General features: G+C 40.4%; 1 protein-coding gene across 2 annotated transcripts; it reads right to left on the reverse strand.

Annotated features, from left to right (window-relative positions):
* Positions 1-537: 537 nt before the first annotated feature.
* Positions 538-10458, reverse strand: LOC106578579 (protein lin-28 homolog A). Of its 2 annotated transcripts, none has more exons than XM_014157575.2 (4): positions 9619-10005; positions 9239-9423; positions 5443-5636; positions 538-3218 (listed from the first exon to the last, which is right to left on the reverse strand). In XM_014157575.2, the coding sequence occupies exons 2-4, from the start codon at positions 9353-9355 to the stop codon at positions 2819-2821; spliced, it is 711 nt and encodes a 236-aa protein (XP_014013050.1). In that variant the 5' UTR covers positions 9356-9423; positions 9619-10005; the 3' UTR covers positions 538-2818. The 2 variants fall into 2 exon arrangements, with proteins under 2 accessions (XP_014013050.1, XP_014013043.1); XM_014157568.2 differs by lacking the exon at positions 9619-10005 and adding an exon at positions 10024-10458 and having other exon boundaries at positions 539-3218.
* Between the last annotated feature and the right edge of the window lie 4887 nt (positions 10459-15345).

Raw genomic sequence — 15345 nt, forward strand, 5'->3', positions numbered from 1 at the left:
GATACAACACATAACAGAGGATACAACACATAACAGAGAGGATACAACACATAACAGAGGATACAACACATACTTCACTGAAGTGTTAAAGTTGTCATATAAACTGAAATATGACTAAATTGTCAGATGAGTTTGACAGAAACCACAATTCCATATGTCCAGCAGTGATTTGATGACAGTACAAAACATTATGAACATTTCTTACATAATCATCGTTATTTGAATCTAAGGAGAAATTCATAACTTAGGATAGTGACGAAATTACAACTACACTGAGTGTACAAAACATTAGGAACTCTTGCTCTTTCCATGACATAGACTGACCAGGTGAATCAAGATGAAAGCAATGATCCCTTATTGATGTCACCTGTTAAATCCACTTCATTCAGTGTAGATGAAGGGGAGGAGACAGGTTAAATAAGGATTTTTAAGCCTTGAGACAATTGAGACATGGATTGTGTATGTGTGCCATTCAGAGGGTGAATGGGAAAGACAGAAGATTGAAGTGCCTTTGAAAAGGGGGATTGGTAGTAGGTGCCAGGTGCACCTGTGTCAAGAACTGCAACGCTGCTGGATTTTCCCTGCTCAACAGTTTCCCGTGTGTATCAAGAATGGTCCACCACCCAAAGGACATCCAGCCAACTTGACACAACCATGGGAAACATTGGCGTCAACATCGGCCAGCATCCCTGTGGAACGCTTTCGACACCTTGTAGAGTCCATGCCCTGACTAATTGAGGCTTTTCTGAGGGAAAAAGGGTGGAAGGGGGGTGCAACTCAATATTAGGAGAGTGTTCTTAATGTTTTGTATACTCAGTGAAATAGGCCTGTGTGTAGAATTTCACAGTTTGGTCCTTTGTCTTAGTGATGTGACCAAGGAACGCTAAGACAAACAGAAACCATAATGTAAACAGAATATAAATGACCAGAACTGACCACTAGATGGTGGTATGCACTTACAATAACACACAGGTTCAGACAGGTGTGGACATGTGCGTATACTTAGAACTCAGAGGCAGTTACTAATATCAGTACATAAGTCTATAGAGTTGAACACTAACTCAATATCACATGGTTTGCTTCAAACAAAAACACATTTAGTTCTATGATGATGATTCCCCTCAAAACGAAAAGTACACTTTTTGGTAAGTTCCCTGAGAACATTCTTTCTCCTGCGAGAAAATATAACATTTGAGTCCTCCAGGGATCTAGTTTGGTTTGTGCTAATGTTTGATTATATATACACGATCTATGAGTATAACACATATTCACTGTCAGTAAACATAGTAGAGCCTAGACGTTCAATTCATAGCTGCATTATACAGCATATCTGGGCTTTGTTTCATGCAGTATCATGCCCTTCAGTCACACAGTCAAAAGATTGAAGGCAAACATTTCACCACATTGATTATTTGTCATCTTACACTTCCTACTAAGGTCATTCGATTAGATTAAGTTTGATTTGTCAACACACATTAAGAAGTGACTGCTCCGCTGACACGCTGAGAATGCTCTTTCAGAGTCAGTCAGTGCAGCCGTACCCTGTGGGAGAGAGAGTACTGTATGGTCATGATATGGTGTGGGTAAAGTTAAAAGAAACATAAACCATGTCTCCTTATAAATGCATTCAACATACATGTTAATATTTACATTGAGTATTGTTATTGATGAGGATGGCAGGTATACTACTTCTTCACTGCCCTGAACAGACAAATGATCATATTAGCATTGGTTTAGTTAGAAACAGTTTCCCAGACACAGATCTAGTCTAGTCCTGGACTAAAAAGCAAGTTCAATGACGATCACGATTCTCCATTGAAAGGGCGTTTTAGTCTAAGACTAGGTTTAATCTTTGTTCGGCAAACCGGGCCTAAGAGGTATGATTGGGTTTGGGTGTCTTTGGCTACCGTCTGATGAAAAACACACAGAGAAAACCAAGGCTTCGAACCGCCCTGCGTAGTTCTCCAAAATAGACAAAGAAAATTTAAGAAATACTTCCCCTTGGAACAGGTGAATGGTGAATCCGTCTGAATGGTGAATCCAGGTGAATCCAGGTGAATCCAGGTGAGTGGTGAATTTGAACAGACTGAGCTTTGGGACAATATGGTTCAGATCAGGTAAATGATCAAAAGAAAGAACAAGATTGCTTTGGCTGTTTGTGTGTCAGTCCCATTCCCAGTTGTCTTCTTATTGCAATTGATAGTAGAGCGGATGTCAATGAACCTGACTGAGCGATGGAAACACAAGGGTGACTGGTCATTCTTGTGCTACCAATCTGAGGTAGATGAGGCTGAATATGTCCCAAGAGGTAACTAAGAGTATAGGTCTATCTATGTGGAGATGGATTGAGTTGGCCCAGGAGCTAACTAAGATTATAGGTCTATCTATGTGGAGATGGATTGAGTTGGCCCAGGAGGTAACTAAGATTATAGGTCTATCTATGTGGAGATGGGTTGAGTTGGCCCAGGAGCTAACAAAGATTATAGGTCTATCTATGTGGAGATGGATTGAGTTGGCCCAGGAGCTAACTAAGATTATAGGTCTATCTATGTGGAGATGGGTTGAGTTGGCCCAGGAGCTAACTAAGATTATAGGTCTATCTATGTGGAGATGGGTTGAGTTGGCCCAGGAGGTAGCTAAGATGTACAGCGTTTGGTAGAGGGAGAATCTGGGAGGGATTGGGGAAGTAAAATAGATACTTTACTGTCCATTTGTTTAGAAATGTGGATCTGCTTGAGGTTGCCCCAGAGGTAGCTCAGGATGTGTCTGTGTGAGGAGGAGACTGAAGGAAGGTGGTTTTATTGGACCAGAGGTCATACTAACAGGTGGCATCCGTCCATGGTGGATGTGGATCAGGATTGTTTCCACCTGTGGTGCGCTCCAGATCTCTTCTGGATCTGTGCCGGGTGTTGCGGAGAGCTGGAGGACTTGCAGAAGGACTTGACTTGCTGAGGGGGGAGGAACTGTCCTGAGAGGGCTGGGAGTGCCTGTTTCCCTGCCTGGGACTGGGGCTGTAGGAGGTGGTGGAGGAGTACTGGTCCACAGTAGTGCGTCTTCCCTGAGTGGCTGTGGCATGGCTAGGAGACAAGGGGCCGGGGGGCCGGTGAGGACAGTGGGCCACCATGTGCATTGCGCTCTGGCAGTAGTGGCACTTCTTTGGCTGGGGCGGCAGGCCACACTCTTTGGCATGGTGGTCTAGTCCTCCACAGTTATAGCATCTAAGACAGAGAGTGGAGATCCTTGTCACATTCCGTTTCACAAACAAGACATTTCTTTCAACTTCAGGGCTGAAAGTGTGTATTTACTCTGAATTAAAAAAATAAAACCTAGAACGTCTTATATGGGATATCATTACAATTTCTCTAGAATGTAATGCATTATGGTACAAATCCAATTATAACATGCTTACTAGATTGGTTTAATTATATTTACCCAAAATCTGTTCGTCCAAATGTATCCTTTAGATGGCAGCATTTCACATAGAATACACCATAGAATACACCATAGAATACACATAGAATACACCATAGAATACACCATAGAATACGCATAGAATACACCATAGAATACACCATAGAATACACCATAGAATATACCAATACTGAACCTAACAGAAAACAGTTAAAGCGACCAATGCAAATACAATACTTCTCATATGTGGTCTCATCAAGAGATGAGACAAATAAAATAAATAGATAAATAGATCATTATTTTCCCTGCTAAAATGCGCTTTAATAACAGTTGCCAACATGCTAATATGTATTGCTTACCCAAATGTATATAGAAATGAAGTATGTCTACAACAGGCCTAAGGCCTGCAATAAATACCCAAGACGCTGCTCACAGGCGGATACAATGACAAGGCGAAACATTGATGACAAGGCAAAACAAAGCAGGGCTCCACACAGGAAACTAAGGCATGTCACTCCAGCCAGTCACATGGTCTGTTTTACTGAACCAAATAGGAAGCTATCAAATTACTGGTTAATATAAGAGCAAATCATACCAATTAATTTGCAATAGACCTGATCATTAGATATCAGGTCATAAACAGATAGGATCATTACGACATTATTCATTTGCAGTCAGATGTTATAATGCTACGTTTCAGGCCGGTCACCCAAAAAGTGACATATTGCAGCTTTAACTCTTTCAGATGGAAACTAAGAGTTTCGCATGACTGAGCTGGAGGCTTGCAGGGGGTCCCTCTCGGTGGCATCTTCAATTAGAACATGCGAGGGGGGAGAGGGAAGGAGAGGAGAGGGGGAAGGGCATTGGAATTTAGGTTTCACCCAGGCTAGTTCGCTTGCTTGGGAGGTTACCTACCAATACCCCCTCCTCCACTCCCCAACCCCCACCACATAGACTCCCATTCTAGCTGGTAAGAGTGAAAAACCAGTTTTCACAAGACAAGCTGCCATGCTGGTAGTAAAGGTTTCACAAGTGTCGCTGAATCTATGTTTTTATAACATAACAATCACATAGGCAGGCACTGTTTAGACACATGGTTACATAGTTCCCACAACGTTTATGTTTGCATCATCAGCTGAGGTTTGACTTTCAAGTCAACCAATAACTCAGGTGAAGAGAAAGGTGTTGGCACAATTTATTTGTAAATTCCAAAATGTTCAAATATTGTCAATGTTTAAAAAGATCGGGGAGCCAAGAGTTTAACAGTGTAACACTGAAATACATCAATCCATGAAATAAAAATATATAATAAACCAATATAAAGAATATAAAAAAATTAATTCTGGTGGATGTACTAAGGGAATGTAGCGTTTATAAAATGTCTTTAATCTGCCTATTTGGATCCAACCAGCAGCTCTGTAACTGACCAAGAAAGGTCAGGGGTTAGAGGTCAACACACTGACCTCAACACATTTCTATTCCTTCCTTTGAAGAAAGATCCCTCTTACATTATAACAATGGGGAGGGAAATTAGGATGAAATGTCTACACAAAAAAGAAGTACCGGTATGCGTTGTTAAATAAATGTGATAATTGATGTTGCATAGGCCTAACTCAGGTCATAAAATTAGTATCCACCATAACGTCTAAAGTGATATTTGCTATACAATACAACATTGCATCTGGATGGGAAACAGCTGTTAAAACAGAACCTCTACAAATGTGAACCTTTGACATAATGTAAATAATGCAGCAGGTATACTCCACACAGAACCTCTGAATCATACACAGGTAAATACGAATATGCAGCTCCTGCTAAATATATTACATTAATGCACACCTACACAGGCACACGCATGTACGCACACACAAACACACACCACTAATGGTCACCGCAGTACTACCCTGTTCCTTCCAACATCTGTTCTGTTGCCAGTCTCAGTATTAATTCCCTGCCTATATTCGCCCATAACAGAACATTGACTTGAAAGGAAAGTCTGTGCTAGTAATTCTATTTCTATGGTTCACTCACCGGTCTCCCTTCGGCTTCCATCTCTGCGGCAGGGCCGGGGGTTTGGGTTTCTGTCTCCTCTCACTGCCCGAGCAGGGGCCTCCCCCGGGGCCCGTGACTTGTACAGACTCCAGGCCCCTGGGGGACCACTGGAAAGTAAACTCTAGTGGCTCTCCCTCCCGCAGGCTGCGAAAGCCCTCCATGTGCAGTTTGCTCTGGGATAGAAGGAGGAGGACAGGGGCAGGATAGGGAGAAGAAGACACAGGTTACACAGGGATCTCATGGTCTAGTCACACACAGTAAAACTAAATCAACCCACCTCTCCATCTAGGCATCAAGCTCATATTCAACCATCTACATTACGTTTGATAACTTTCTACCATGTATCCAAATACGTGCTTGAGGATTACTTTTATGGTAAAGACAGACATAGCCGTCATAATGGCTGATCCCTACAGTCACTTGCTCCCTGCCATTCCCTGGGTCTGTCGCTGTGGACTGAGCACATGGGTTCACTTACTATACCAGAGGATTCAGATGGACCTTTATAGCATACTACAGCAGAACACTATACTTTCTTAATGCATACATCTTAACGTAGCTGGGTGACACAACCACATCTCACAGTCGTAGTGAGTAAACCTTTCCTCAGTAAAGCAGCTATCAGCAAAGCCAGTGCTAGTAAGAAAAGTCAAGTTTCAGTCTTACACGATGATCTGTGAACTCAATCATAGGAATCTTAGGCATTCAGTTGCTAATATAGATCACTAAATGTTTCTGAAATGATTTAATGGCATGTGAAACAGGATTTTGGTGTAAAAAATGCATTTGTTGAATATAATCTTGTAATAACAAATATATTATAATTACTACTATTAGCATCACTATTGTCCCATTATCAAATACAAAAACATACTTTTTACAGGTATAAAATATGTATTAAAAACTAAATCATATCTTACTGTTTATGAAACTTTAAAACAGTTGGTTCCCTTTCCTTATTTGTTAAATATAATTGTATGTATGATCTATTCATGAGTTTAAAAAAAAATACATTTCATCCATCAAAGAAAAACACAATTACCAAATAGAAAATACTATTTCACAATTATTTTATTATAAACATTTAAATAGTATGTATATATAGTATATAAATGGTAATACTATTTATGTTTTATCAAATTAAACACAGATAATTTAGGTTTTGAATATATTCAAAATATGCTAATAATCTCTCAATTAGAGCTTTATTCCTTTTCTTAAACAACTTTTCATAAACAAGTTTTACTATTAACTTTTACTATTTTACATTTTCATGGATCTTGTCCAAAATAAATGTTTACAAAATTAATTCATACATTTACAGCAACTGTTACCTCAACTACAGACTTAATTAAGCCAATTTACCCCCAGGTCACAATACATAATACATTTTTTCTAATACACAAAAGGAATACTACTGATTAAAACAAATGATTTGACTTCTGTGAAAGTTGGTTACAGTAATGTAAATTATTGCATGTATGAACAACTGCAGTGACAAACCCCCCTCCCCTAAAAACGAATAATTCAATCTAGCAACAAATAAAAAAAACGGAATAACTCATGAATCCTAATGAAACAACATGCAACGAAACGTAACCCTTTACAGAGGCCAACAACTAATCTAGCCCATATTTCTACGAGTCACTCGTAGTCACCGATTTGCGTTTCAACAGAAGTCAAAGCATAGGTTCATGATTCTCTGCTCCAGACACCTCGTCGTCCTCCTGACATATCTGAGCCATCAGCCCTCAGCCCAGCCCTTAGCCCTGCTGGAGCCACCTAAACTCTGGGCTACCACAGACCAACCCAGCACAGCAGCCATTTTGCCTGTTTTCAGTTGGGGAGGGTAAGTAGCCTGGAGAATTTGGGAATGAAAAAGGGCATAGAAGAGAAGGGAAAGACAGAAAAAGAGAGCAAGGATTAAAGAGGAAGGGTACGGGGTATATACAGTACTTTAATTTCATTTTTCCAGCACATGGTCTGTTTACTAGCTCTTCCAATAGTGGAGGAAGCTTTTGCCACTGGACGGCTTGATTGAGAGAAACGTGATATGAATGAGAGGGTTGGAGAGGCCAGATATGTTGAATAAATGACAAAACCCTAGAGTTCAGGCTGGGTCAGGCTTCAGCGTGTTTAACTCCTGAATATACCACAGGCGTTTGTTGAGCTTCAACTGTTTCATCGTCAACAGATCACAACATATTCCCAGTTTAAAGAGAGAAATTCCCCCACTTGAAGCAGTTCTTTCTACAAAGCCATATGTCGTCTCTCCACAGTCCTGTCTACAGAAGCATCCTGTTAGTCATTTGTTAGTCACATTCAAGCTATGCAAGGAAACCTACAGTATATCAATCCACGCAACTTTGTGAAACATTCCCAGAAATCAGTCTCAGATTCATGCACCAAATATTTCCCAGTTAAAATGAATCTGAATTGTAATTGAAGAGTGAGTAAATCATGCATTGAAGTGGTCTCAAACGCCCATGGAGACAGTGATTCAACATCAAACAAGCAGTGGTCAAAAGCACACAGACAGATAACATACTGCAACTGCATTGCTCCAACAGTGTTGGTTAGCAGTTAGATGCACTGTCGTCATAGGCATTTCATCAGTTGGCCATAGAAATCAGTCTTCTCTATAATCAGCCCCTCTATCAATAGATGACTCACTGTAAGGAGGAAGTCACGTGAACACAAGTAGGTATCTTTTTTTCCTTCTCCCCTTTCTGAGGGAAAAAAACACCAGGAAGAAACAAAGACTGGTATTAGCCTAGCCCTGGAAGGAAGGAGGAGCCTGCCAAACACAGTGAGATGAGATGGACAGATGGGCTTTTATAACCAAGGATCCACTCCAGCCAGTCTCCCATCGCATCATACACTATGTCCCCCACCACACCACTCCCCAAACCTATTCTGCCCAAGCAAATCCTACTACATTTACATCTGAGTCATTTAGCACTCTTATCCTGAGCAACTTACAGTAGTGAGTGCAATACGTTTTCGCACTGGTCCCCTGTGGGAATCTAACCCACAAACCTGGCGTTGTAAGCGCCATTCTCTACCAATTGAGCCACACAGATTTGGGACTAGGCAAGCTAAATCAAGCACACCTAAAATGTGGCAATATTTTGGTGGATTTTCTGGAATTCTGGCTCTAATTAGGCTGTAAAGTGTCAATAGAATCTCACAACATGGCACAGGATGGTGAAGCAGTGCTATAACATATACAGCCCAAAGCCCACACAGGAGTGAAATAATGTCCAAAATCTAAACCTGTTTGTGAGGTTGGCCTATAAGCACACGGTTAACCTGACCACCACCATGCATGCACCACCTATCTTTTCTTTGGCTTCAGAAAAACCCCTCTTATAGAGAGGCCCTTCCCAGTCTTCTGGGTCTATAAAACATGACGAGTAACATCAATCAATCATTTTTACAATGCTAAATTATTTTACTATAACAATTTTCCAAATGTGAATTATTTCCTGTAGTCCTACAGACATCCTAAATAACAGCTCATTCATGAGGACTCAGAATCTATGATTCTCCTGATGCTACAACTTATGTGTTACAATGTTACCACTGCCCCTCAACAATGTGCATGTGTCTCAGAGATATCTGGTTGAGATATAAACTATCCAATAGCCTGCGCTGTGTGGTCACCTCATATAGGAGTGGAACAATTTGTATCCAACTCGTGTCGACATGAGGGTTCAGCTAGACTATCTATCGGCGGATTATTTATATCCATAGATAATTCAATTTAACTTACTTGGTGAACAAATACATCCATAGGAGGATCTACGGGAGTTCCCCCACGACTAGTCATGGATATAAACCCGAAGCCCATCCGCACATTGAACCACTTGCAGTGGCCTGCGCCGTGCATGGACTGTTGCTGCCCACCCAGCAAGGATCCTGGCTCCTCTCCTCTATCGCCACCTTTGCCCAGACCTCCTGAAAGCAAGTTGAGAATACAATGTGAAAACATCAATAAAATCACTTCCCATTCGTTCCAGTAAAACTTATTTGGGGAAATTATTCCGTTTCTGAAATGTATTCTGTCCTGTACATAATTCATATGCAAAGTATTTATTTTCCAGAGCGGGTAACCAACTCATAAAGAACATATTTTAAAAAAACGTTATTTACATGATTTGCCAGCAGATGGAATTTGCTTGCAGTTGCTTTGCTTTGACGGCTATCTGATAAACAGCCATCATAGGCTACGCCAACTTGGATATTGTAGTGTTTATATATCAGCTATGAACTTCCATCTGCACTTGCGTCACTTTTAATTTTCTAACAACAAAGGTGAAATAACTTTGTATTTGACGCAAATGACAGGTGTCCATTGTCACCCATAAAGCTCTGCAAAAAGCGCACAAAAAACCTCGAAGTATATAGCAAACGCTGTGGGCGGTAGGCTACACAACACAACATCTTGGAAATAGATACCCAACAACATCTCGGAGGCTACAGTCAGTCCCCTCTCCTTTCCCAGGAAATAGGGACGCCAGAGAGATCTAAGCAGAGCTACATAGAATATAGAATAACCTTCGTCCATGTTTCCCTGCCAAGTTTCCGCTCCAAACTTCGTTGATATAAACTCTGCTGGTCTTGATATTGTTTATTCCTCTCCGTCAGTCGAATATTCTGATTCGAGCGACCATACTTTAGGGTGCATAATCAAACGTGCGTTCCCCCATAGAGTTTCAGCATATTCTTCTATGGATTTCTCTGTTCACGTGACTCTGTCAATTTACATGCTTTCTGGCTACTATTTTGTTTGGTCCGTGCAAACCGGGATCCTTAGGACGTCCCTAACCAATTGAAGTTGACATGTAAAATGGTTAAGGTAATGGTTAAGATTAGGGTTTAGTAAGGGTTATGGTTAAGGTTAGGGTTAAAGTAAAGGTAGGGGTTAAGATTAGGGTAGGGTTTAGGGTATGGACGTCCGAAGGATACCGGATAGCGCTGCCATTTTTTTCCTCCTCGAATCCAGGCAAAAGAGTTCGTTCGGAGCACAGAGATAACCAATCGTCGTTCCACAAACCGAACATCAACATATTTGTGTAGGCCTATGCCACGTTTATTTATTCATTAGACGTTTCAAAACATAAGTAATTGGCACGCAAATGCTTGAGCTGTCATTTCATGCCAAGAATAAACTGAATGAGTAGCCTAATTTATGTATGGAATATGTTAAATATATAGGCATATCCTTGAGTCATGATATATACAGTACCAGTCAAAAGTTTGGATGCACCTACTCATTCAAGGGTTTTTCTTATTTTTGTTTGTACTATTTTCTAAATTGTAGAATAACATTGAAGACATCAAAACTATGAAATAACACACATGGAATCATGTAGTAACCAAAAAAAAGTGTTAAACAAATCAAAATATATTTGATATTTGATCAAGGAGAGTAATGGAGTGCTGCATCAGATGACCTGGCCTCCACAATCACCCAACCTCAACCCAATTGAGATGGTTTGGGATGAGTTGGACCGCAGAGTGATGGAAAAGCAGCCAACAAATGCTCAGCATATATGGGAACTCCTTCAAGACTGTTGGAAAAACATTCCAGGTGAAGCTGGTTGAGAGAATGCCAAGGTGTGCAAAGCTGTCATCAAGGCAAAGGGTGGCTACTTTGAAGAATCTCAAAGATAAAATACATTTTGATTTGTTTAACACTTTTTGGTTACTACATGATTCCATATGTGTTATTTCATAGTTTTGATGTCCTCATTATTATTCTAAAATGTAGAAAACAGTAAAAATAAAGAAAAATCCTTGAATGAGTAGGTGTGTCCAAACTTTTAACTGGTACTGTATATATCAATAAAAACTGTCATCACATTTAACTCCAAGGTAACTATTGCACTGAATTAGGCTACTTCTTATTATCCGTTCAAAATGAATGTCTCTGTAACTGTGACATATCACAAATATGCCTATCCTTCTTGAAATGTTTATGTGAGTAGACTAGACACAGGGTTGATTTATGTGATAGAATACTAACTAGTTAAGATAGGGTATCTGTATCAAGGTCTGAAACATGGTGGCTGACATGAACCAATTTGGTGGGTCCAGTCTTTCCGGGGATGGACAAATCATTAGCCTAACTACTTTGTCAGACCCCTAAAATATATATTTATGAGCACCACAGCCACAATGCTTGGGGCATGAAATAAACCTATTTTCACAGGTATCACAGTTGTCTCACAAAGACAAGCCAACATTACTATCAACTGACTTTTAATTTGTATTATGATCTATATTATTATTATTGTTATCACTGTTATTGGGAAAGAGCTCTCAAGGTAAGAATGTCACTGTACTGTTTCACACCTGTGCGCGTGGCGAATAAACTTTGAAACTCACCAGCTAAAGTGAGTTTAGGCTATTTATCACAAATTATGGAAATCCGTATTACTTAAAAGCTAATCTGTGTTGACATGTATGAGGCAACAACAGATTGGCCTAAATATATATCTAACGCGTAAAAGGAAACTAAGGACAAAACATGAACGCATAGATCATACAGGCATGACCTGACATTCCTGTGTTGTTCTCGACCGTAGGTTATCATTTTTAGCAAAACCCATGTACAGATCAAGTTAGCAGAAATATCTCACAGATAGGCGTATGTGTTCCTTGCATGGTACACATTTAACAGGCCACATAAAGGATATTTGAGCGTATTAACACCTGGTTTTATTAAATATTATCATCGAATTGTCGAAATAAAAACGATTCCCCGATAATTAGACTATGGCATAAATAACGACAGAGGGTTCAAGACACAAGAGACTGACCAGGGCGAAGGTTAGGGGAATTCTTTATGAAGGGGATTGGGGAGAAATACTCCCAATACCAGGTAAACACGCCCACACTCCCGCAAGAATCCTCTGATGGACCCCACCTCACACTTCAATCCGCCTTCAAATTGTTTGTGAAGATGCAGAATATGAGAGGAATTTGAGTTTAGCACAAACGCAGCGTGGAAGATTGGGCCAGAATGACCAGGCAGCAGCCGTATCCGCTGTTACCGAAGCAGGTATTTTCTCATGTATCACGAGGGGATAAATGCGTCAAACTGAATCAGCGCCTATTGGGAAGATTGAGGAGGATTTGGAAACAGAAAACTCAGGGTATAGCCTTATGTATTGTGTGTATGATATAAAAGGTGAGGACAGAGGGTAAAACATAATCAGACCATGTATTGTCACAGTTATGAGGTGAAAGTATCCATGCATAATTGGTAATGTGATTGGTACTTATCAGTTCTTAACTCTTTTCAATCAGAAATGCCGAGGCCACCAGTCTCCCTCTCTCCCTTTCTCTCATTTTATTGAATTCATTGGGTTTCATTCCATTTTCTACCATTGAGCACTTTTTTGCAGTCTAGCTTTTGAGTGCCACCAAGGTTCATATTGTTCAAAAAAATCATTAGACTACTACTAATATTAACTCTAAGAAATGTAGAAAAGTGCAATTTAACAGTTTAAACTACAATGTAAAGTGTACATATATCAGAATCAGATTGTACACGTTATATTTAGATCGAATGTCTATTTTTTTTAACAGCTTTGTGGAAAAACCATGCGTAAAATGGTCTCTACAGCCATATAGTCTTTGCGCAAATGTCGATTGTATTGCCTAATCTTGTAACCCTTTCCGAGAATCTGAGATCCTTTCGGAGTGATATTGGCGTACTTATGATAGATGTATGTTGATAATCAGGATTTCTTCCCATGCAAAGTGAGTGGCTGGGAGGGGCCCGGGCATTGATGGAAGGGAGGCGAAGATGAACGTTAATGGGTTGTTCTCTTCCAATGCCTTAGCAGGTCGAGATAGTGAAACGGGGGAACGAACGATTCGATTTAAAATACATTTAAGAAATGCGCAACTGGAATCACATTAAGATTGTGGACATTTTATTTAGGTGCACGTGTAAGCTATTGTTCGTTTTCTGAGGCTACCGCTTTGCTAAACTGAGCTCAATGAGGTTATATCTTAGGCTTTAAATCTTTAGTCCATGAAATTTTCAAATACACAATTGTGTCCAATAAATCAGATTATGGAGATTAAAAACGTTATGTTGAAACACATTAAAGGGAAATTAAATATTGGACAATGAATCTATTTAAACCATATGGTAGAATAACTAAGTCTCAAACATACTGAACAAAAATATAAACGCAACATGTGAAGTGTTGGTCCCATGTTTCATAATCTAAAATAAAAGATCCCAGAAATGTTCCATAGGAACAAAAAACGTAGCTAAATTCCTTGGCACAAATTTGTTTACAGCCCTGTTAGTGAGCATTTCTCTTTTGCCAAGATAATTCATGACAGGTGTGGCATATTAAACAGCATGATCATTACACAGGTGCACCTTGTACGGAGGCCAATAAAAGACCACTCTAAAATGAGAAGTTTTGTCACACAACACAATACCTCTGATATCTCAAGTTTTGAGGGAGCGTGCAGTTGGAATGCCACCAGAGCTGTTTCCAGAGGATTTAATGTCGTTTTAGAGAATTTGGCAGTACGTCCAACTGCCTTCACAACCGCAGACCACGTCTAACCACTCCAGCCCAGGACCTCCACATCCAACTTCTAAACCAGCGGGATAGTATGAGACCAGCCACCTGGACAGCTGATGAAACTGGGTTTGCACAACCAAGAATTTCTGCACAAACTGTCAAAAACCTCAGGGATCTCATCTGAGTGCTCGTAATCCTCACCAGGGTCTTGACCTGACTGCAGTTCGGCATCTTAACCAACTTCAGTGGGCAAATGCTCACCTTCGATGGCTACTGACACAGTGGAGAAGTGTGTTCTTCACAGATGAATCCCGGTTTCAAATGTACCGGGCAGATGGCAGTGTATGGTGTTGTATGGGTGAGCGGTTTGCTGATGTCAACGTTGTGAACAGAGTGCCGCATGGTGGCGATGGGGTTATGGTATGGGCAAGCATAAGCTGCGGACAACGAACACAATTGCATTTTATCGATTGCAATTTGAATGCAAAGAGATACCGTGACGAGATCCTGAGGCCCATTGTCGTGCCATTAATCCGCCGCCATCATCTCATGTTTCAGTATGATAATGCATGGCCCCATGTCGCAAGAATCTGTACATAGTTCCTGGAAGCTGAAAATCTCCCAGTTCTTCCAATGCCTATTTAAAAATATATATTGTACAATTCAATAAGGATGAACGCCATCTAGTTCCCGGAGTCGGAAAACCCTTAATCAAGCTATGGAGGTAGCGGTCTGGCAACGACTAACATCTCAGCGACTGGAGAGTTTCGCCACAGAGTTTCTAAACCCAGAGGCGCGACATCGTGAGACAACTGGGAACACTTCCGAAACAGACCAAACAGACCAGGCCAATGAGTCAATGAACGAAGTAAAAAATTATTCCTTAGTTGTTTTCTCTAAATCTAAAAAGGTACAACCTAGATTCGAGCGAATGTTTTAAGTAAACAAATGTCATTACTCCAACCTTGTGAAAGTGACAAACTGATCGGATTTCATTTTTCTTCAAAAACAACCTATATCGAAGGAGTGCCGTTGATTTGACGGCCGGCACATGCGCAGTTCGGCGCCAGACGACCATTAGACGTGTTTCTACGCATGCGCTTGGCGAGCCAACGTCACCATGACATCGCTTAAATTGGAGCCTATTTTCATACTGTACTGCCTTTGGTTTCATAGCTGTTATGCCCATTTCCACACCATCTCCATCTTCAGAATATAGCCTTTTAAAAAGTATAGCCTAATGAATTTCAATAGAATTTAGGTAAGAATGTCCACATGGTAACAAACTGATGTGATGCTAAACAATGGCATTGATTAAAAA

This window comes from Salmo salar, chromosome ssa02 (genome assembly GCF_905237065.1).
Source record: "Salmo salar chromosome ssa02, Ssal_v3.1, whole genome shotgun sequence".
Taxonomy (NCBI): Eukaryota; Metazoa; Chordata; class Actinopteri; order Salmoniformes; family Salmonidae; genus Salmo; species Salmo salar.